At 44.1% G+C, this 22,879-nt stretch overlaps 1 protein-coding gene across 2 annotated transcripts in view; it reads left to right on the forward strand.

Annotated features, from left to right (window-relative positions):
* The window catches only part of rbfox3a (RNA binding fox-1 homolog 3a), a 161,357-nt gene that overhangs the window by 137,769 nt on the left and 709 nt on the right, over window positions 1–22,879 (forward strand). For both annotated transcript variants that reach the window (XM_041217114.1, XM_041217115.1), the window contains exons 9-10: window positions 204–268; window positions 20,119–20,197. In XM_041217114.1, coding sequence (XP_041073048.1) covers window positions 204–268; window positions 20,119–20,197 — 144 coding nt within the window. The remainder of the gene's footprint in view (window positions 1–203; window positions 269–20,118; window positions 20,198–22,879) is intronic.

Genomic DNA, 22,879 nt, shown 5'->3' on the forward strand with positions numbered 1-22,879 from the left:
TCACTTTAACCTAGTATTGAGTCCAGATGGCAGTGATTATCAGTCCACTGCTCATTGTTTGACTGCCTCTCCAGTTCTTACTGTTTGCAGCGCCTTTACTTCCCTGAACATTTCACTGCCTCTGCATTACAGACTAAACGTCATTTACCACAGTATTAATCTATTATACACAGAATGTAATGAAGCTTTTCTTCCTATTCCAGGGAGGCTATGCAGCATACAGATATGCCCAGCCTGCTGCAGCTGCCGCCGCAGCATACAGTGACAGGTATGACCATCTAGCAAACACCACTTTATTTATTGTCTCATTTTCTTTCTATTGTGCAATTTATTCCTTCATTCACCCCTTACCTCTATCTCAAAGCCTGGAGAGAACATTGAGTTCTACCTACTGCGAAGTGTTTAAAATTTTGTTTTTATTGCTGGGCATAATTTTCTTTTGCAAAGTGTTATTCGTGAAAGTGTCATCATTGCCCAGCCCACGCTCACTGCCAGTGAAGCTCCATAATGCCAGTGGAGTCTCGCAAACTCAGGCGACAATGTTGGCAAATAAGGGAATTAACTAAAAATCTAGTGACAAAATAATGATTGTTAGATAGTGCGTGTAAATATCTTTGTAAATAATTTGCGGCTTGTTGAAGCTGTGTAAAGGAAACAAATGGACTCATTTAAACTGAGACCCACTGTCTGATTCATTCAGACCTCAGCATAAGTTTGGGCATAATTTTAAATAAATAAGGAAATAAATGGAATTAATTCAATTCTTATATGCCCTTATAACTGGATAACTTCTGTAGAAATAGCTAAGAGTTTGCCGTTTTGAAACTCTGATCAAAGGATGAAGTGTTGTGATAATAGAAATCATGCTGAAGGGATTATGATCCATTATAATGAAGTGTCGGGCAGATTAAAGCACACAGGCTGAAGCAGATTGAAAAGTGGAGCTGACATCATGAACTAGATTTTATGAATGAGAACAATTCATGCACAGCCTGGGCCACTGGCTGTCCACATCACAGGTTGCATTGTCCGCAATTTTTCAACCACGAATTTTAATAGACTACAAATTGTGGGCAGTGCACCCATGATTTCCAGTCTGGTCCGTTGTCAAGGCCTCCCACCGAAAGCCTGCATTTTTCATAAACCGCTAGACCAGAACTTGAGTATTTTATCACTGTCATCTCAACCCTGAGATGTGGTACTGCCTTGGAGATGCATCCCAGAATGCGATATTCTAAAACTGTGGCCTTGATTTTTAGTCTTGGCTGCCGCAGCAAAAAAAAAATTCCTTTTTTAAGCTAATTATTGTGTCTGGAAATGTGCATGAACTGCACTGCAACATGCAGGTTATGCGATAAACATGTTGCCTCCGATGCAGTGTGTGTGCATCTCTGAATCTGGCTTTAAGCAGATAAAGAAGCAAATGTCCTGTAATGTGGATCATCTCCAGGTTCTGAATTGAGGACAATATTCCTCATTGCACAGTAAATGTCATCCTTTCACTCTTGTTTTGTTATGAAGCAGTGGTCCACTGGCAGTTACCACACAGAGAATCCCCTGAGATCTGAGACCATCAATCAAAGGCGAGCTCACGTCACATACCAAGGCATATTATGTACAAAGAGCAAGATCACAACTGCTCCCTTATGCATAACCTCCAATGGTTTTTATTCTCCCACCTTCAATACAGAATGTAAGTGCTTGGCACCACAGCAGTAAAGATAGGTTATTCCCTTTCAATTTAAAGCAAACTGGGTTAGAAGTTCATCTCGGATTGAAGCACTGGATGGGGGTTATCTCTTTGGCCACTTATTTTATGCCCCCCTTGATGCGAATGGAACTGAATAATGGACAACGACATGTTACCACCCATTTTACATTACCAACCAGGATGCATTTCTACCCCACCATCTCAAGGTTAAGCAAAACCCTAATTGTGCATTTGCTCTTTAGTTTAATGATAGACTTTTCAAGTCTCTTGTTCTTTTGAGTTTCAGCAATGATCAAAATTTTTTTTTTTTACTGGTTTTCCCCCCCTGGTTTTTGGAAACCCAATTCTCCCCCAATACTAGAATTTTTTAGATTAGAAATGAAACCAGAAAAATAAGCAGTTCCATAAGCGATTAAAACTGGCATTAAGGCTCATGGTGAATGAAGATCCTCCAACCTCATTAGCAATAAAACTGAAAGGGAGCAGAGCTCATTTTTAGTTCTGACGTGATGCACTGCTTCGAAGGAATAAACTAACAATGGCAGGAGCTTGGAACGACATAACCAGGAACATATTAAAAAATAGACTTTAATAATAAATACTGGCCAGTTGCCTATGGAGAGATTCATTGGAGATTGTACTAAGGCACTGGTTGACAATCTTGTTGCATCTCCAAAGCAGGACTGTCAATGTTGAGTAAATCCCAAGTGTGAGTTTTTCAATTGCCAGTCAGCCACCGTCTGCCAAAAAGTGAAACACTTTTCAAAGTACTAACTTCTATGCATCACAGTGGCCACACAAGGAACAGTCTATCTTTGGTTTAATCCAGAGTTCAGACTCGAAAGTCAACTGGTTTGTGAAGCTGCACATAGTCATGAGTTTTAAATAAAATGCCTGAAATCAGCTGGTGACACCAACTGTGCTGTGGAATCCTCAGCCAGATGCATCAAATCCAAAAGCTAGTCATAGCTCACGGGTGAGCTTGGGTTCTGTCATTAGACTGCTTTCATCAATTCTTATCCTGGTTCCTACATGAAGCACTACCTGGTAACTTAATGTCTCAGTTAGGTGAGTGCCTTTAGTGACTGTGGGCCTTTGATGGAAAGCCAGTGGAAAGGTGATTGTTTTCCCACCAACCTCTGTTTGCTGGACGCATGAAAAATTGGGTCCCTGATGTCATCAGGATCATGAAGGTCAGGTCAGTTATTTTGTCAGATGCTATCAATTGAGGGGTACAGTACACTTGCTCGAGACTCTAGGATAGTATTTTAAATGAGAAATTCCACAATGATGGCATAAAGCTTTCTTTGGCTTGTTACCCCTGAATCTCTTCTATGTGTAAGTAACAAGAACGTCATGTCCATGTGGAATTACATGAGTACAAAGTCTGTAATAAGCACATCTTTAACACATCAAACAATAAAGGAGCACATTTCAAGTGGAACTTCATCAGAGTTTAGTGCTGAAGCGAAAACTATTCCTCAAACATTCCAGATCCCCAGGGAAATATTTATTCCTACAGGATTGTCTCAAATATTCAATTGATTTGCATGGAATATAATGTGTTACCAGAAGATATGGTTGGAGTGGGTGAGTTAAGGAAGGTTGTTTTCAAACCTAATTCTTCAATTCAATTTGTGAGACTATTATCATTCACAGCTAGAAATACCAACTTCAACTCCCTTCCACTGTCTGATAATGCAGAGACCCTGGTTGATGCAATTCCTTGCAGTGTAACGATTACAATAGATTTCTGATCATTTAATTACTTGTGACAATGTAAATATTGCATTAGCAATCTCCTAACATTAGTGATCTAGATCACAGTGGGAGTGGCACTCAAAAGGACAGATTCCTGGCGATGTAATTTTTATTACAGATTCCTGATCATAAAAAGGTTGTGATCAGATTGGACCATGTTGGTATCACAATGTATTGATGACAATTTAAGGATTAAGGAGGGTTCCTCAGAACATGGAGAGTTCATTGGATTTCTGGCAATCTGCTCAAAATCCAGGAAAATGCTAAATATTAATATGAGAATCAAGAATTAAAAATCACTGTTTTCTCTCATGAAATATATCAATATAAGTTGATGAATATCAATATTCTGGATTCCCTGATAGTTCTTAATGTTGTGTGCAAAGACTCCCAAATAAGTATACATCAAAACCTTGCAGGATTGGCCACAGGATGGAAATAACCTCTCTGTCTAAATTGACAGAGCTCATATAGCATATGGTCTTTTCTAGGGAAACATATTGACTGTGACCTACATCATACACCATAAGTGACTTTATAATATGATGCCTGTATATGCAGACACACATTTTTTCAATCTATTACAGTCCCTCAAAGCTGTAACAACTGGCAACCTGTTCTCTTTGATGTTGCTTTGGCGAAGACCCAAAACATCCTTAAGTCATTTCATTGGCAGTCAGTGACTTGGGGCAAAAACAATGAACAGAGTTGTGAGGAAATTTGTCTCTGGAGCGATTTCAGTGTCTCTGAAGACATGAAACTTTTTCACAAATCCGGGCCTCAGAATGGTCTGCATTATGAAAAGCATTGGCAACAGGGTTCAAAGTCACAAATGCATTTATAGAATTGCAATTCTTCTGAATATCAGGACTTTAATTGCTTTTAAAGTAGGCATGTGAAAAAGCGGACATGGGTTTTGACAAAGGGCTCATGCCTTCATTTTCAAAAATGCCTAACATGGTAAATTCTGATCTTGTGTAGCTGCCCACAGAGAAAAGTGAACGTAGAAATGTAGGTGTGACTAAGGAAGATGTGACTAAGTCATGATTGGAGATACATTTCAAAAGGAAGCCATGTTTAAAAAGTTAATGGACTTCAAAGTAGAAGTCACTATCCCTAGATGGTGAGTCTCCGAAGAATGTGAAGGAGGGGTGGAGACAGTAATTATAATTTTCCAAAGACCTTTGGAATCAGGAATTGTGACAAAGGGCAAATGCTGTGCCTCTTTTCAAAAAAGGGAAAAATGGTAAGCCAGGAAATTATAGGCCAATTAGTTTTACCTCAGTTCTGGCTTGTTAAGCACTGTAATTGGCTCATGTCTATTTTTGTTCAGAATCACTACACAGCTCTCTGGCCAAGCTGACACTGCACATAAACAGAGTATGGGTATATGTTTACCATATCTAATACTTTCTGTAGCATGCTTCGTTGTTCCTTTTAAGACAAAGGTATTCCTTCAGAGAACCTGATGACTACCTTTATCACACTGAATAAACTTCCAATTTGAAGCATGCACCGTTTTAAAGGAATTCTCCCAGATAAAAAAAATGTGAATTTATTCAAATGCAAGTGCCTTCCTGCTTTTAAACTATCCCAGAAATTCACCCTTGCACACAAGTTCCTCTGAGTGGAAAGATGATTGAATTAAATGTGTATAACATTCAAAGCATTACATCACTGACAGCTCGATTGACTTGATTCCCTCCGAATAGCCTATTTCTAGGCTTTGGCTGCTTTGTCACTTGCTGCAGCCTTGTTATCTGCAGCACACAGACCTCATTTGCAGTCTGTCACTTTAAAGAAGTATCCAAGATGTTGGCTTGTTTGCTGGCAATCACACGGATCAATACGTTTGCAGCTTTAAAAAGTTTTGTCTTGAACAAAAAGGGATGAAGCTGCGGAATCCTGCTGTAACTGATGGCCTGGGCATTTCCAGACACACATTCATTTTATTAATGCATGTCAGTGGAATCTGTCAAGAGAGAGAGCACTGGACAACCTAGCTGAAGGCAAGACTGTGATTTTTTAAATGGGTTGGAAACAAATGTGCAATTAAAAATTATTTATTGATTTATAATAAGGACATAATGAAAAGATAAATTTACCTGGACTCTTTCAAACGATGGCTAGACTCAAAGACAAGGACTAAGCAGTGCACAGTCTCTCCACAGATGCTGTGAGACCTGCTAAGTTTTTCCAGCATTTGTTTTTGTTTTTATTTCAGATTTCCAGCATCTGCAGTATTTTGCTTTTATTTTTGACTAAGCAGTGCAGATGGGCTTAAAACTGGCTTTCAACCCTTGACAAAAAAAGGGGAGAAAGAAAGGCGGCTCCTTTTTTAAAAAAAGTGTCCGTCACATTTTTTTGAGAGGCTGCAACTATGTTGCTGTAAAGTTACGCTCCGGGTTTTCTTATTTATTTTCCAATTTCCTCCCCAACTCATTATTCAATTGTGGTTCCACAGATATCAGCAACTCTTAGGGGAGGGACTGGAGTAGTTGTTCTTCACTAGCGATCAATGAGAGTGAGTGAGTGTTTGCGGACCGGACAAGCTCATTCTGATTCTGACCAGAAATCTACACGTGCATACCTTCCGGCATAGTTCACTGGAGAGCATTCAGGAGGGGACTTTATCCCCTCCTCAGTTCAGGGGGTGACTTGAGAGGTTGTAGTGTCATCATGGCCAGACTTGATTGAGATGGTAATTCTGCAAAGCCTTGAGATTGAACCTAGGAACTTCCTGCCTATATGGCTTGCACTAGGTTTTAAAACGTGGGGCCGAATTTTCCGCTGAATGGGCGGGCGAGCACCTGACCTGCTCGAGTGTAAAATAGTGCGTGATGACATCCGGTGAGCGTCCCGACGTCATTGTGCACATGCGCGATATTTCGGTTGGAGCCGTGCCTGCCATCAATCACGAGGCCAGTTAAGGCCATTAAAAAGGTAACTAAACTGGATTTTACTTTGCCCGAGTGATTTTGTGCTCATCACGCAGGCAAGATGGGCAGGTGAGCAGCCGACCATTTGCTAAACCTCATCCAAGGACGGGATAAAAAGGGTCAGCAGCATTGCCAGTGTGAGTAGAGAGCAGTTTTAGAGATAGTTTGTAGCTGGTTGCTTATTGGTACTTGGCAGCTTCATCTCTGTTCAGGGCATCATTCTGAGCATTTCCAGGCTTTATTTCAGAACTCATTGGTGTCTCCAAGACCCCCAGAGGATTCGGACCTTGTCGATCCTTTCAGCTATCAGACAGCCTTCCCTTACCCTGGTAATGGGGATTGTGGTCTCTACTGGCGGCACCCCCTCTGAGGAGGAAGTGAGGGGCAGAAGGGAGAGGAGGCCAGGTATCCCAATTTCAGGGGAGGGACCTGTGGGAGAAGGGGTGCAGGGCCAGCAGGAAGTCCAAGGCATAAGGGGCCACAGAAGACACCACTATCCTGCTGTCAGCATTTACAGGCGGTGATGCATCTACCTCAATATGTCTGAGGTGCAATGCCGAAGGAGGCTCAGCCTTGCAGGGGAGACTGTGACCCCCATTTGTCAGATGATTGGGCCTGAAACCAGCTCCGACTGTGTGGGTGGACACCCCATGCTTGTGGCTCTGAAGGTCACAGCGGCCCTCAATTTATGCTTCTGGCTCTTCCCAGGGGTCAGTGGGGGATCTGTGTGGAGTCTCCCAATCAGCTGTCCACATTTACGTCAAGCTCGTGACAGAAGCTCTGTGCAGGTGTGTACTGACCTTTATTCTTTACCGTAAGGATGAGGTCAGCCAGGCTGAACGAGCCAGAAGCTTTGCAGCGATTGCTGGGTTCCCCTGCATCCAGGGTGCCATCAGCTGCACATGTGGCCATAGAAGGTGCCAGTGGGTCTACCCGGTGCCTTCATCAACTGGAAGGGATTCCACTCCATGAATGTGCAGACCGTAAGACATAGGAGCAGAAATTAGGCCATTTGGCCCATCGAGTCTGCTCCACCATTCAATCGTGGCTGATAAGTTTCTCAACCCCTTTCTCCCGCCTTCTCCCCGTAACCTTTGATCCCCTTACCAATCAAGAACCTATCTATCTCGGTCTTAAATACACTCAATGACCTGGCCTCCACAGCCTTAAGTGGTAATGAATTCCATAGATTCATCACTCTCTGGCTAAAGAAATTTCTCCTTATCTCTGTTCTAAAAGGTATTCCCTTTACTCTGAGGCTGTGCCCTCGGGTCCTAGTCTCTCCTACTAATGGAAACATCTTCCCCACGTCCACTCTATCCAGGCCTTTCAGTATTCTGTAAGTTTCAATCAGATCCCCCCTCATCCTTCTAAACTCCATCAAGTTTAGACCCAGAGTCCTCAAACGTGCCTCATATGTTAAGCCTTTCATTCCTGGGATCGTTCTCGTGAACCTCCTCTGGACCCTCTCCAGGGCCAGAACATCCTTCCTGAGATACGGGGCCCAAAATTGCTCACAATATTCTAAATGTGGTCTGACCAGAGCTTTATAAAGCCTCAGCAGCACATCCTTGCTTTTATATTCTAGTCCTTTTGAAATAAATGCCAACATTGCATTTGCCTTCCTAACTACCGACTCAACCTGCAAGTTAACCTTAAGAGAATCCTGGACTAGGGCTCCCAAGTCCCTTTGCACTCCAGATTTCTGAATTCTCTCCCCATTTAGAAAATAGTCTATGCCTTTATTATTCCCACCAAAGTGCATGAGCTCACATTTCCCCACATTGTATTCCATCTGTCACTTCTTTGCCCATTCTCCTAAAACGTGTCCAAATCCTTCTGCAGCCTCCCCGCCTCCTCAATACTACCTGTCCCTCCACCTATCTTTGTATCATCTACAAACTTAGCCAGGATGCCCTCAGTTCCTTCATCTAAATCATTAATGTATAAAGTGAAAAGTTGTGGTCCCAACACTGACCCCTGTGGAACTCCACTAGTCACCGGCCGCCATCCTGGGAAGGACCCCCTTATCCCCACTCTCTGCCTCCTGCCAGACAGCCAATCTTCTATCCATGCTAGTACCTTGCCTCTAACACCATGGGCTGTTATCTTACTGAGCAGCCTCCTGTGCGGCACCTTGTCAAAGGCCTTCTGGAAGTCCAAGTAGATATCATCCATTGGCTCTCCTTTGTCTAACCTACTCATTACCTCCTCAAAGAATTGTAACAGATTTGTCAGGCATGACCTCCCCTTGATGAAACCATGCTGACTTTGCCCTATTTTACCATGCACTTCCAAGTATTCTGAAATCTCTCCCTTAATAATGGACACTAAAATCTTACCAACGACCGAGGTCAGGCTAATCGGCCTGTAATTTCCCATCTTTTGCCTCACCCCCTTCTTAAACAGGGGGGTTACATTAGCAATTTTCCAGTCCTCTGGAACCCTCCCTGACTCCAGTGATTCCTGAAAGATCATCACTAATGCCTCCACTATCTCTTCAGCTATCTCCTTCAGAACTCTGGGGTGTAATCCATCTGGTCCAGGCGATTTATCCACCTTCAGACCTTTCAGTTTTCTTAGCACCTTCTCCTTGGTAATGGCCACCATACTCACCTCTGCCCCGACTCTCTTGAACTTTGGGGATGTTACTCATGTCTTCCACCATGAAGACTGACGCAAAGTACCTATTCAGTTCCTCCGCCATTTCTTTGTTCCCCGCTACTACTTCTCCAGAGTCATTTTCCAGTGGCCCAATGTCCACTTTTGCCTCTCTCTTACCCTTTATATATCTAAAAACTTTTGCAATCTTCTTTTATACTACTGGCTAGTTTACCCTCATATTTAATCTGCTCCCTCCTTATTTCTTTTTTAGCTGTCCTTTGTTGGTCTTTGTAGACTTCCCAATCCCCTGGTTTCCCACTGCTCTTCGCCGCATTGTATGCTTTCTCTTCAGCTTTTATGCTGTCCCTGACTTCCCTTGTCAGCCATGGTTGCCTCATCCTCCCTTTAGTATGCTTCTTCTTCCTAGGGATGAATTTTTGCCGTGTCTCCCAAATTACTCCCAGAGACTCCTGCCATTGCTGTTCCACTATCTTTCCTGCTGGGCTTATCTCCCAATCAATTCTGGCCAGCTCCTCCCTCATGCCTCCGTAGTTGCCTTTTTTCAACTGTAATACCGTTACATCTGATTCCAGCTTTTTCCTCTCAAATTGCAGGGTAAATTCTATCATATTATGGTCACTTCCTCCTAAGGGTTCCTTCACCTTAAGCTCCCTTATCAAATCTGCCTCATTACACATCACTAAATCTAGAATTGCCTGTTCCCTAGTGGGCTCCACCACAAGCTGCTCCAAAACGCCATCTCGTAGACATTCCACAAATTCCTTTACTTGGGATCCACTATCAACCTGATTTTCCCAGTCTACCTGCATATTGAAATCCCCCATCATCACTGCAACCTTGCCTTTCTTACACACCTTTTCTATCTCCTGGTGTATCTTGAGCCCCACATCCTGACTACTGTTCGGAGGCCTGTGCATAACTCCCATTATGTTTTTTTTTTACCTTTGCAGTTCCTCAGCTCTACCCACACAGATTCTACATCATCTGACCCTATGTCGTTTCTTGCTATCGATTTAATTTCATTTCTTACTAACAAAGCAACCTCACCTCCTCTGCCAGCCTGCCTGATCCCCTTGCAGCCATATCTCCGTAATGCCCACCACATCATACCTGCCAATTTCAATCTGTGCCACAAGCTTATTTACCTAATTTCGTATACTGCGTTCATTCAGATACAACACCTTCAGTCCTGTATTTCCCGTCCCCTTTCTCATTGTCAGATAGTGTGTGACCACAGGATGCATATTCTGCAAGTCTGTGCAAGGTACCCTGACAGCTCCCATGATGCTTACATCCTGAGACACTCCCAGGTGTCTCGGCTCTTCAGTGCTCCAGCCCGACTGGATGGATGACTGCTGGATGACAAGGGCTATCCATTGAAATGGTGGCTTATGACGCCTCTCCGCCACCCAACAGAAGTGGTGGTAGAGAAGACATAGGCCTTCTCAAGATGCGCTTCTGAAGACTGGACTGTTCAGGGGGAGCACTACAATAACCCCCAGAGCGGGTGTCACTGACAGTGGTTGCACGCTGTGCTCTCCACAATCTGGCACTGGCAAAGGGGGACCCACGGGAGGAAGAGGATCTTGATGCAGCTGCACAGGCCACAGATGACGAATCCAGCAATGAATCAGAAGAGGAGCACGGTGAGAAGAAAACTGAGGGCATGGAGGCAGACCTCAGTAACCCCCAGGGAGGCAGGGACACCAGGGACACCATCATTGAACGCTCCTTCAGCTAGGCTACCAAAGATCTGTTTCCACCTGCCTCCATCCTGGATGTCTAAAATGACCCTTTCATTTGCACCCAAAGTCCAATCAATTCCTGTGCAATAAAGTTTCCAGCCACTCACGTACTCATTGGCGTACCCTGCACCAGAAAGAAAAAAAAGTGAAGCAAACTCAGGCCATCAGAACCAAGCAAATTTAATATTATCATCACATTGACTGCATAATGACATTACCATTACTGATGTTGATGTCCACACCAGCAGACATATAAACTAAACATAAATGAACAGAAAATCACCTGTGAACTGTCCCTTTTGTGCTCAGGGTGCTTTTAATTTACGTTTCCCAATACTATATCTTGCCCTCACACCCCATGCCCCCCCACCGACCCCCTTGCTGGCACTGGCTTTGGAGACAGCCTACTGAGTTTGGTGTCTTGTTGGCTTTGATGACCTTGACGGTCGTCCTATGGCCAGTGGAGTCTGTGCTGGCCCCACCTGGGAGGGAATGGCCACTGCCACAGCTGGCATCTCCCCAGTCTTCGCAGCCTCAGATGCCACAGTCATTGGCAGAGGTGCTGCTGCCGTCATCCAGAGTGCCCTGAGAGGAGCCCACCGAGAAGGCAGGCAGCTCATGCGTCAACATGAGGTTGCTCTGGACCCCCTGCTCACTATTGATGGACAGGCACCTAGATTGGATACTGGGTGCCCCATCCATCTCCCACACCGGCACTGACCAGCTGAAGGCATTGCCTGTGAGGGCGTTTGCAGGTCCGAGCGCAACCCAAGGAACCCTTGATTCTGTCCCTGGAGCTGCCCCTTCATGAGATTCGCCACTCTCTCAATGGAGGAGACAGTGCGCTCGGCCATGAGGGTCAACGCAGTGCTCATGCTCTGCATGGACTCCTCCACAACGGAGAAAGTGGCACGCAGACCCTCATGGATCTCCGTCAGATCCTCCCGCACATCCCACTGGACATCCAGCATCTGTTGCCTAATGGACAACTCCAGAGGTTCATCATCTGCCTTCGACTGAGCATCGTCCTGATTCCCCGCAGTCCTCTGACTGCCGGCGCCTTGGGCACTTCCCGCCTCCACCTGCGCCTCAAGCAAATGTGAAGTGCCCTCACCAATGTGCACCGAGATACTAGCTGCAGATCTAATGCCCACCGAGGTGCTGGTATCTGTGCTGGTGCCTGCTTCAGAGAGAGGGTGTGACACAGGTGCAAATGAAGCCCTGTGGTCCTCTGTTGTCAGGGGTGGCCCTTTGGGGTCCAGAGGGCGAGTGCATGCTGGCGAACCTAAAAGGGAGAACAAAGATATGTCATTAGTTTAAGTCATCACACTGTTACTTTGCATGCCAGGTACCCTGGTGAGACAGTGGAGCTCAGCATCGTGGTGCCATTGTCTCCAGGTTTGAGGCTCACATCAATGAAGAGGCTACGCCAGAATGGTTGCACAATCTGAAACTCTCACCCCTGTGCACTGCGGTCTTACCTTCATCTGGCACCCCCGCCTCTCCACGCCCGGTTGCACATGGAACCTGCTGGCTCTCCAGCTCAAGGGCATCCTGCTTGAACCTGGTGAGTAGCAGCAGGTTGGACGTGCCTCCACCTGTATGTGACTTCTCTGCTTGGTTATGGCTCGTCTTCTCCTGAAAGGACAGAGGAGCATTGATTAGTCCACTCTCTACCTGCAGCGCCATTGCAGCCAGGCCAGCCCCAGCTGAGGGACACCTCACAGGGCACATCTGAGTCGTGGCCCTCGAACCGCTAGGCACTCAGTCCGAGCAGCCAGGGCTCACCCCCTTGGCCAGCTCCGGCGTGATTGACAGTCGGCACTCAGACTCTAGGACCCCTGAGACCCACAGGGGCACGGCCAGACCTTAATGCTTCTGAACACTGACCCATGCCAACACGGCACACACCCTTCCAGAGCATAGCAGGTCATTGAACCTCTTCCAGCACTGCACCTACGTGCGCTGCACCGCATCATGGCTGCTCACCAGTGCTGCCACCTCCTCCCATGCCCTCTTTGTGAGATGTGGTGGCCTCCTCCTCCCATCTCTGGGGACAAGGGCATCTCTCCTGGCAGCCACCGCCTCCAGGAGGACCGCGAGGCATTCATCCGAAAAGCAGGGGGCCGAGTGCCCACCCGACCTGCCCTCCCGCCTGTCGTGCCCAGCTGCACTCGACTCTATAACTTGAATTTTGACAGCGCAGGGGAGACAGCTTTCAAGGGGCTGCCTCTGCCATCCTTAAACCAGCCACCAGGTCGTCACTGGTCCCAGCGGCTGACAGGCCCCCGGCCCCGCTCGGCCCTTCCCGACCAGTGGGGAGCCACGTTTCACACTGGGTGGACCTTAAGTGGCCCACCAGCGTGAAATCACGGCTGGGAGCTGATCCTGGGCCCACCGACCACGCCCGCCCGCCGAACTCAAAACTCTTCCCATAGTACAGCCGTGTGCTCTCACAATTCAGCCCAGGAACTCCACCCCTGCCTAGCAGGCAGAAGCAGAAAAGAACATGGAGACATGTTTTGTTGCATCCCCGTTCTCCGTAGTTCACTAACCAGTCAATCCATTGGGGTGAACTACATTCATTCACACATGGGCAGGCATATGGTAAATAGATATCATTAAAGGAAATGTGTTACACACATGTTATACACATGGCCTAGCCACGTTCACCATTTGCACTCTTGAAAAGCTGGGACACCAGGGGTAGATTGTTAGGCCCAAAGTGCAGGGTTTAGAGAACAGTGGGAGGAGAGCCTCAGGCCAGAAAGTGAAGAGGGGCCAGTGCAGGTACTTTGACCATTTGAATGAACATTTCCTTATCTTGATTGGAGGTTGGACTGGTTACCCAAGGGCTCCTATATCATGACGTATGTTGAATCAGCTTTTTCTCGAGCTTTCGTTCCTGCTTTCCTCTTGCAGTCCGAACATTTTTTTTATTCAATCATGCGATGTGGGCCAGCCAGCATTTTTATTGCTCATCCCTAGTTGCCCTTGAGAAGGTGGTAGTGAGCTGCCTTCTTGAACCGCTGCAGTCTATGTGGTGCAGGTACACAGTGCTGTTAGGGAGGGAGTTCCAGGATTTTAACCCAGTGACAGTGAAGGAATGGCGACATATTTCCAAGTCAGGATGGTGAGTGACTTGGAGGGGAACCTCCAGGTGATGGGATTCCCATCTATCTGCTGCCCTTGTCCTTCTAGATGGCAGTGGTCATGGGTTTGGAAGGTGCTGTCAAAGGAGCCTTGGTGAACTCCTGCATACCAACAAACATGTTAAAACATTTAAATAGTTTCAATAATTTTTTTGTGGCATTATTATATTGCCCCTTCTATCATTTGGACTATTTTTCATTTATTTTATGTCCAGTATTTCTCTCTACTCTATCAATATACCTGCTTGCTCCATGTGAAATGCACATGAAATTACACCTGCCAAGATTTTGCAATTGGCCCCACCAGATCTTACGGGAAAAGAATGATGCACGATTACAGTGTCCATAGGGTTAATATTACTTATCGTTTCTAACTATATGAGCAAGATTTTGACTCATTCAAAATCCATCTACTTGTACAGAGTTAAAATTGGGCCCTATTAATCAGTTATAAAAACAAAAAAACTGCGGATGCTGGAAATCCAAAACAAAAACAGAATTACCTGGAAAAACTCAGCAGGTCTAACTGGAAAAACCTGGAAAAACTCAGCAGGTCTGGCAGCATCGGTGGAGAAGAAAAGAGTTGACGTTTCGAGTCCTCATGACCCTTCGACAGAACTTGCTCTGTCGAAGGGTCATGAGGACTCGAAACGTCAACTCTTTTCTTCTCCGCCGATGCTGCCAGACCTGCTGAGTTTTTCCAGGTAATTCTGTTTTTGTTTTCCTATTAATCAGTTGTCTGTTTCCTCTCTGTTTCTGTGCAATTTTTTCCTTTTCCACAAGCTCGCTTTATACTTGCACCCTCTAAATAGGACTCTAGTTCTTCATTTGTTTAATATGAATTACAACTATACAGGTACTATGTCTGTCGTAGACATGGATGGAAAAGAAAAAGTAATAAAGCAAACCTCCTTTAAGATGGAAGTAGGGAGAGAATGGGAAGGGGGACATATTGCACATCACCCAAAACAGCTGGTTGACATGGAGTAATATAAATGGAAGTCATATTGAAATCCACTACCATTAAGACCATCCTGCTCGTGAGGAGAGTGTGAAGTTAGTAAAATAAAATAGAGGTGAAAATTGTGTTCATTTTTTAGTTGCACCTATTTTTAATTATGAAGCAAAATATGAAGTTTGCTGATTGCTAAAAGCAAACCATGGTCTGTAGAAATCTAAATTTGAACAATATTGTTCTGGTCATGTTCAGTCCAAGTTGCCTTTCTGTCTTTAAAAAGATTGCGAACTGTGGGCAATGTATAATGTAAGCAAGGGTGTCCATTCATCAGCATTGTTTACACTCCTTCTTAGCTGACAATGAAGACGTGATACTATGCTGTGGTAAGGAAATTATTTGGGGAATTGTGATCTTTGCCTTGCTTCCCAAACACAATATCAAGGTGATGAGAATCCACAGGACAGCTGTGAAAATAGAGCAGTAACTGATCTAAGGCATTGACTCTTAAGACCAGGGAACAGATCAGCTGGCTGCCATTTTGATGGGAAAATGATACAAAGTTCTGTAGAGTTGCATTGCATTGGCCTGTGCTTTCAACACAATCAGCCCACCCAGTCTATACTGGTGTTTATATTCCTCTTATAAGCTTCCTCTCACTCTAATGACCTCTTCCTTTCCCTGCACTTACTTCTTGTCCTTTCTTCTTGTATGCATCAAACTTCCCCATAAATTCATTAACTGCTTCAATCAACACATGTGACAGGGAAATTCACAATCTCACCATTCTCTCTGTTGAGATTCTGCCTAAGTTTGTTATTTAATTTGTTTGTGGCTATCATATTTATGCCTCCTTTGTTCTGGATTCGAACACAGCTGAGAACAGTTGCTCCTCACCCACACAGTTGGACCTTGATTAGAGTTCTTCTTGACATTTGCCTTAAGAGGCCCAACTTGCTCATTCTTTCCTGATAGTTTCTCCCTCTCAATTCTGGTAACATCCTTGTAAATCTTCTTAGTACTATCTCTAGTGCTTCCATATAGTAGTTCTTTTGGAGACCAGACTGCACATGTATTACAAGTGCCATCTAATCATCTATAGTTTCTATGTGTTAGCCAGTTGGATGTGCACTAGAGCGAAACAAACTTGCAGGACCACAGGGATGGAGCAGGGGAATGGGACTGACTGGATTGCCCTACAGAGAGCTGGTAATGAACTCAGTGGGCTGAATGGCTGCCACTTGTGCCACAATGATTCTATGGCCCCAGTTTTATGGCTCCTAGGGCAGGATGGCATGGTAGGGGCTCATAAAATTGGGTGTTGTGACAGCAGTGCCTTTCCTGGTGCCTACCTGCCCTTGGCAGCCCTGCTTACAATTTTACCAGCAGTGGAAGGGGAGTCCAGTGGCTTGCTCATCCATAGGGCAACTGAGGCCCTTAAGTGGACAATTAATTGTCATTTATGGGCCCATTCCCACTGCTTCTATGACCTTGCCCAGGTGAAACCTGGCAGACTGGTGGCTGGGCAATGGAGATATGTCCCCTTTTTGGGCCCCCTGTGTCAATGTGGATTTCCCCTCAAAGATTTCCCCCATCCTTTCCACTTGCCCCCTCCCCTGCCCTGTACACACACACACACCCCACCCCCCCACTCTTTGCTGGACCAGGCTGGCAGGCCCTGACAAGACCTCGGGCTGAACCTCGTCTGGGCTTCCCTCGCAGCTCACTTCTTTTGAGGACTGCCTGCAGTCCCAGCAGTGGACATGGCTCCTGGTGGCGCTGCTGAGACCAGAGAACTGCTGGCCATTTCATTGGCTGGCTGCTGTCAGAGGCAGAACTTTTTTCCAAGACCTGCCTCAGGCAAATAATGGCCCAACATCTGTGAGGCGAGACAGCCAAGCAAATGTGGGCTCGCCTCCAATTTTTACACAGGGGGCTGGAACTGTGTAAGAATTCAGCCCTATGACTCTAAATGAAGACAGGTACTTCGATTTCACTCTTTCTGGCCTTATTGATTTGAGTTGCCACTTTTAGTGATTTATATATCTCTGTTCCCAGATCTCTTTGCTGCAAAATTTATTTCTTTTTCTGCCAAGGAATAGAGTGGCCTCCTCATTTGTTCAAATGAGCCACCTCACACTTTTCTATACTGCATTTCATTTGCCATTTTTTTGCCCACTTGGCAAGCCTGTTTATGTCTTTCAGAATTTTGATGGAGCCCTCGATATTGTTAGACCTCCAGTTTTGTACATTCTGCAAATTTTGGTGCAATTCCTCCAATTTCTGGGTCTAAATCATTTACGCATATTTCTGTGTGACACAGAGAGCCCAAAGAAGGGAAAGTGATCTTTAATCACAGACAATTTCACAGTGTGTGAATATTAGCATGCCGTATCAAATTATTTTGCTACTTTAACTGAGGCATTAACGTGTTTATTTTAAATAAATTACTCCCTCTATTAAAATGGCAGGTAATAGAATTTCACAGAAATACATCAAGTATTTTTCCACTAAGTATAAAGCCACAGCAATAACCCAATTTACATATCTAACTGCAATTTAACCCACCTTAACCCTATTTAAAATTAACATGGAACGATCATTCAAATTCCAATATTATACTGGCGTAAGCTGGTATTCACCACACTGGTTGTTACTGGCTTCATATCTAGTTTGAAATCTCTGCATCGATGTGAAAACTGCAGTCCTGCAAGTGAACATACCACAACCCCTCTGACTAGCTTACGTTAGTGTGCAGGATGCGTCCTATTAGGCCCCAAGTTCAGCTCTCAATGTCATATCTTCTCCGTCACAAAGACTGCCTATGTAGACTCCGAAACATTATCACACCTTTGCCGGTTCTGGATTTGACCACTGCAGTCCTCTACTGGTTGGCCGTTCACCTTTCACACTCTGTTAACTTCAGCTCATCCAAAACTCTAATGTGCACATCCCATACTGCAGCATGTTCTGCCCATGCATCTTATCATCTCAGTGTCACTGACCTACACTGGTTCCTGGACACAACCACCTCCAGTTTAAATCTTTCATTTGTCATGTATAAATCCTTTCATCAAAAAGCCCTCCCTATCTCTGAAATCTGTCCAGCTCTACAACTGCACATTCCTTCCCTAACTACCCCTTCAAGAACTTTCCACTCCTCCAGCTCTGGCGTTTTGTGCATCCTGCTTCCCTTCACCTCTCCACTGGTGGAAGGCTGTTTAGGGATAGACCCCGCACTCTGGAATAACCTCCATAAAACTCTCTGCTTCCTTTTAAGACTCTTCTTAAACCCACCTTTTTAACCAGAATTTTGCCCTTGGTGGGCGAGTGGGCCCCCCCGGCTTGGCGGTGGGCGGGCAGCCAACCCCTGCCGCCGAAACGGGGCCCGCCGCCATTTTGAGTGGGCGAGCGAATTAAGGCCTGCCCAGCAACTTGCCTGACAGGAAGCGCAAAGCACTTCCTGTGCAGGGGTTGGGGGGGGGGGGAAGGATTCCCCATCTGTCAAAGTGCGTTCTTTCGCACATGCACGCGAAAGACTGCACTGCTCCCTGAGGCAAAGTCCTGTCTCAGGGAGTTTACTGACAGGTAAGAAAAGTCAAAAAATAGAGAAATATTAAAATTATTAACATGTCCCCCTCATGTGACAATGTCACACAAGATGAGACGTGTTAATAAGAAACACCAGTTTATTAAATTTTCACCCCACCAGTGGATGAAGTTTCATGAATAATCTGGAGCCTGCTGGGGCTCCTGGCCTGCCCGCCAGCCTTAAGCTTGGATGGGCAGGGTCTTTAACAAGGTTAATTAACCTGTCGATGGCCTTAATTGGCTATTGACAGGTCGGTGGGCGGACAGCTGATTTTGCTGTCCGCCCATCTTCCTAACGATTTAAATGGACCGGGATGACATCGGGGGTTCCTCCCGACTAGTCGGCTAGCAGGCCCTGCCCCCAAATCGCCGAGGGGAAAATCCTAGCCCAAGCTTATGGTTACTTTTCCTCACATCTCCTCCTTTTGTTCAATGTCTGTTTTTGTCTAATTATGCCTTGTTGGTCAGCCTTGGGGCATTCTGCCATATTAAAGACACAATATCAATGCAGCTTGCTGTTGTTGTAATACACTTGGGGTAAATTTACAAGTGTCCTCTCTCACTAGCAAACCTTGCCTTACAAAACCTGCACCACAAATTCAGATGCACAATGCCCACTATTTCCCAGCCACAATCAGGAAATCATTGACCATGCGCACCTAGATTTCCAATATGTGCCCTTGGGGTTTGAGGCTCCTTCCTGGGAATGTGAAAAAGTTACATTTTCTTTTTCAGGAAAGATCCTTTTATGATTGAAAATCCAGAAGAACCTTTTTCGGTACGCTCAGTGAAGTGATCATGTACAATTCTTGTGTGTTCTATTTGGACAGAGTCTTTAATCCATTTACAAATTATACTATTTAAGGAATGAGCTCCTAAAGGAAGCAGGACTTACTTGAAAATGTGACTTATGCATCAGCTATTTTTTAGTAAAAGTGGCAAAAGCTTGGTAAGTTGAATAGAAGAACCTCCAGTGACAGCAGTCAACTGCAGGACATGTATAGATGGAATAGATTTCAATTGAAAATTTTGTACTGGAGCATTCTCTAGCAGATAATTTAGTTAGCTACTTCTCTTCAATGTGATTACTGAACTGTGGCAGTGCTTGAAGCTGTTGTATAAATGGAACCATGGGGTAAAACCCTTCACACCACCACTGTAATCACCAGAGAAATATTATAAGTACGTATTAAAGCAGTTAACTTGAAAAGAAAAGCACTGCATTAGATTTGCAATGGATCAAAATTGGTTCATTGTTAAATATTTCAGCAGCAATGCTAGTTTTCAGTTAAAGTGCTAAAGTAAAGTATCTGAGCTAATGCCATTCTAGTTGTGAGGATGGTGTTGAGTATGATACCAAATTCTATCAGTTGTGTTTTAAAAGTTTCACTTTTATTTCTAGCTGCTGAAAGCTACTTTAAAATATTTTGCTTATCCTTTTATTTGATTCTGTGCATTCCAATTCTCTGCTGGCCATGACCCAAGAGGCAGTCAGTACATTAACTGAAAACACTTGTCATTCTCAAGGTTGGCTGGCCAGATTCGAGTGAGTGCAATGCTATGAAAACATTTGTTTGTCCTATGCTTGCCTTGCCCAACAGAAGTGAGTTGGTTACATGTTCTTCTCCTTATATTTCAGTTATGGCAGAGTCTATGCAGCAGCTGATCCATACCACCATACTATTGCACCAGCTGCAACATACAGCGTTGGGACCATGGTAAGCATCAATAACTGCACTAAATGTTAGTAACTGACATTTTCCACAGAAATAATATGTACTTTGTGGGCGCGTGTCTGTGCAGATACATCCGCACATAGGCACACACTCACAAGTACACGTAGGCTGTATTTTTAATGCATAGTAAGAACTTTCATAGGCAAGTAGCTTAGCTCTTTCAAATTTTAAATCCAGCTATAACTTTAAGCAAAACACTGACCCTAAAATCTAAGCTATTTTATTAAACTGTTCAAGCCCAAAACCATGAGGAAACACACACTCAAGCACATGTTTGTACAGTCCTTCCCTTTTGGAATGAACCTTGTAGATGGACAGCACCTTTGGTACTACTGTACTAGGTTTTCTGTTTTAGTTACTACAGTATAACAGTGTACCCATAGATGTATGTGACATATACACATATGAACCAAACCTACAGATAAAAGAAAGAACAAATCACTACTGATAAAATGGCTGCGGCTGTCAATCTGTAGATCTGTTTCATAAAGGATGCACAAGTCACATATGTACGTTTATCCGCAGAGATATACACAGGAAAGCACTGGGAGAAACTACATCCCCTCACTGACGCCCAATGTGTGTTTTGTTTATACCAACCAGGTAATAATAATGCAGATTCATAAACTAGTGTTACATTTATTCAACTGTTAAATTTAATTACGTTGAAACATTTACATAGCGATAGCAGTTAAAGATTTTTTTTATATGTCATGAGAAAGCTGTTCATACCCCATGAAGGAAATGCCATTTCCACAGATGCTATTCTATTGCAGTGAGATGACAGATAATGTATCCCACAGCTTTGGAGATCACACATGTAACATAAATGCACATAGATTCAAATATATGCACAAGAACACATAAAGATAATGAAAGTGAATTATTAACCTTTTACAGGGGGAACGTGTCTAGACTTTTAGAGTAAACTTTGTAAACTCCTCTGGGTTCTCGAGTTGGAACAAAAAAGGTAATTATAAGAAATTCTGATACACCCAAGAAATTATGTAGTTTGGGAGAAATCTGTTATTAAACAATCAGCTGGCTACTGAAAGACTAGCTAACTTAGACTTGGTCCTCTCTCGTCTCTGACATCATTGAATAATCTTCTCATTAGTATTTCTATTAGTAATTTCTTACCTCCTGCCTGCTTTGTCTTGTAATTTCAGCATGTCCAGTTAGAGAATCTCTTGTTCCCCCACTCATTTTTCCCCCATTTTCTTTCCTCCCCCATGTTAACCTCCTGCAACCATGGCATCCTCCTCGTTAGAGAGAGTGGGACGGTTCATCTCAGAGATATCTCCAGGAATGCCGTCAATGCCAGTCCTTGGTTGGCCTACCAGGTAGGGATTAAGCATTGAACTGAACCCAAAATCCAAACGGATTTAATCAAACCAAATCCAATCAGACCTTTCTCCAGTTTGGATCAGTTTTGCTTCTAAGTTTTCTAAGTCCAAAAAAGGTCAAACTGGAAGGTTTCTGGATTTTGTGCAATTGCAACCATTCATTTGATTTTAAGAAATATTTTTGCCCATTGTCTAGATGCTATGGGTAGTTCCCACATATCCCACTGTATTCCTAACTCTCGGCCCAGATAGAACAGAAAGCAATTGCTTATTCTGGGCAGTGGCTAGAATATTGGAGCACCTCAGAATGCTGGTTCTATACTTGCAGAAATGGAGTGCATGCAAATATCTAGGCAGGTCTGATCTCCAGTGATATAATTCAAAGCTGTTTGTGTAGATGTGGAAACTAGAATTGTTGGAAGGATCATCTTCACTCTATTACCCAGGGAACAGGTGAGCTACACGACCTCTGTGATCAACGACTCAGAGTCTCAAGAACATGGAACTATAAAATGCACAAAAACCACACACAAACAATTATGGATTTTATTTGGATTTAGAAAGATTGTTAACATGACTGTCATATGACTTGCTTCTGCTTCATGTTCAGGTGAAACATGGAAGTCAGAAAATATTTAAATTGATGCTGCAAACTATAGCTGGTCACTCATTACCACTCAGGCAGTGCACTCGAGGGAAGGTGAAAGTTCAGTGTCCCAAACTAGACTATTCCCTTCATAGATGGTCTATCTGACACTTAATTCCTAACAACACAATATTTGATGATGTCATAGAAGAAGCAAGAGCACTAACAGAAAATAGTTTTATTTATAAAGATTTTGAGTTGCAAAATAAGGGCTTCTCCTAAACTACAGGTGTAACTGCTCTAAATTTAGCAACTTTTATTTTAGAATATTTTATTGCGTACTTATTCATTTCACTTCTTATTACTTTATATTATTTCCAAGTGCAACCCATCATTTTTATCATGGTATTATAATCATAATATAATTTTACGGTATCTAAGTTTTGAATTGGTAGAATTCTGATTTAAAAGCATTAGATAATGCCATTAATAGCCAAGTAAACAGTGGGTATCTCTCCATCCTGTCTACTTGTCAGTGTTAAGTTCTTGCCATTTAAAATAAGATGGGACTATTCACCACAGCAAGACCAAAATACAAAACACTTTTTAATTCAATCCCTGAGACCATGCCACTATGGGCAATAGCACTAGAAGCTATGCTGTAGGTGAGGGCCCCTTGTGCCCACTGCATCAGTGCAAGGAGGCCATCCTGGAGGGGAAGTCAACTAGGGA

Source organism: Carcharodon carcharias, chromosome 22 (genome assembly GCF_017639515.1).
Source record: "Carcharodon carcharias isolate sCarCar2 chromosome 22, sCarCar2.pri, whole genome shotgun sequence".
Taxonomy (NCBI): Eukaryota; Metazoa; Chordata; class Chondrichthyes; order Lamniformes; family Lamnidae; genus Carcharodon; species Carcharodon carcharias.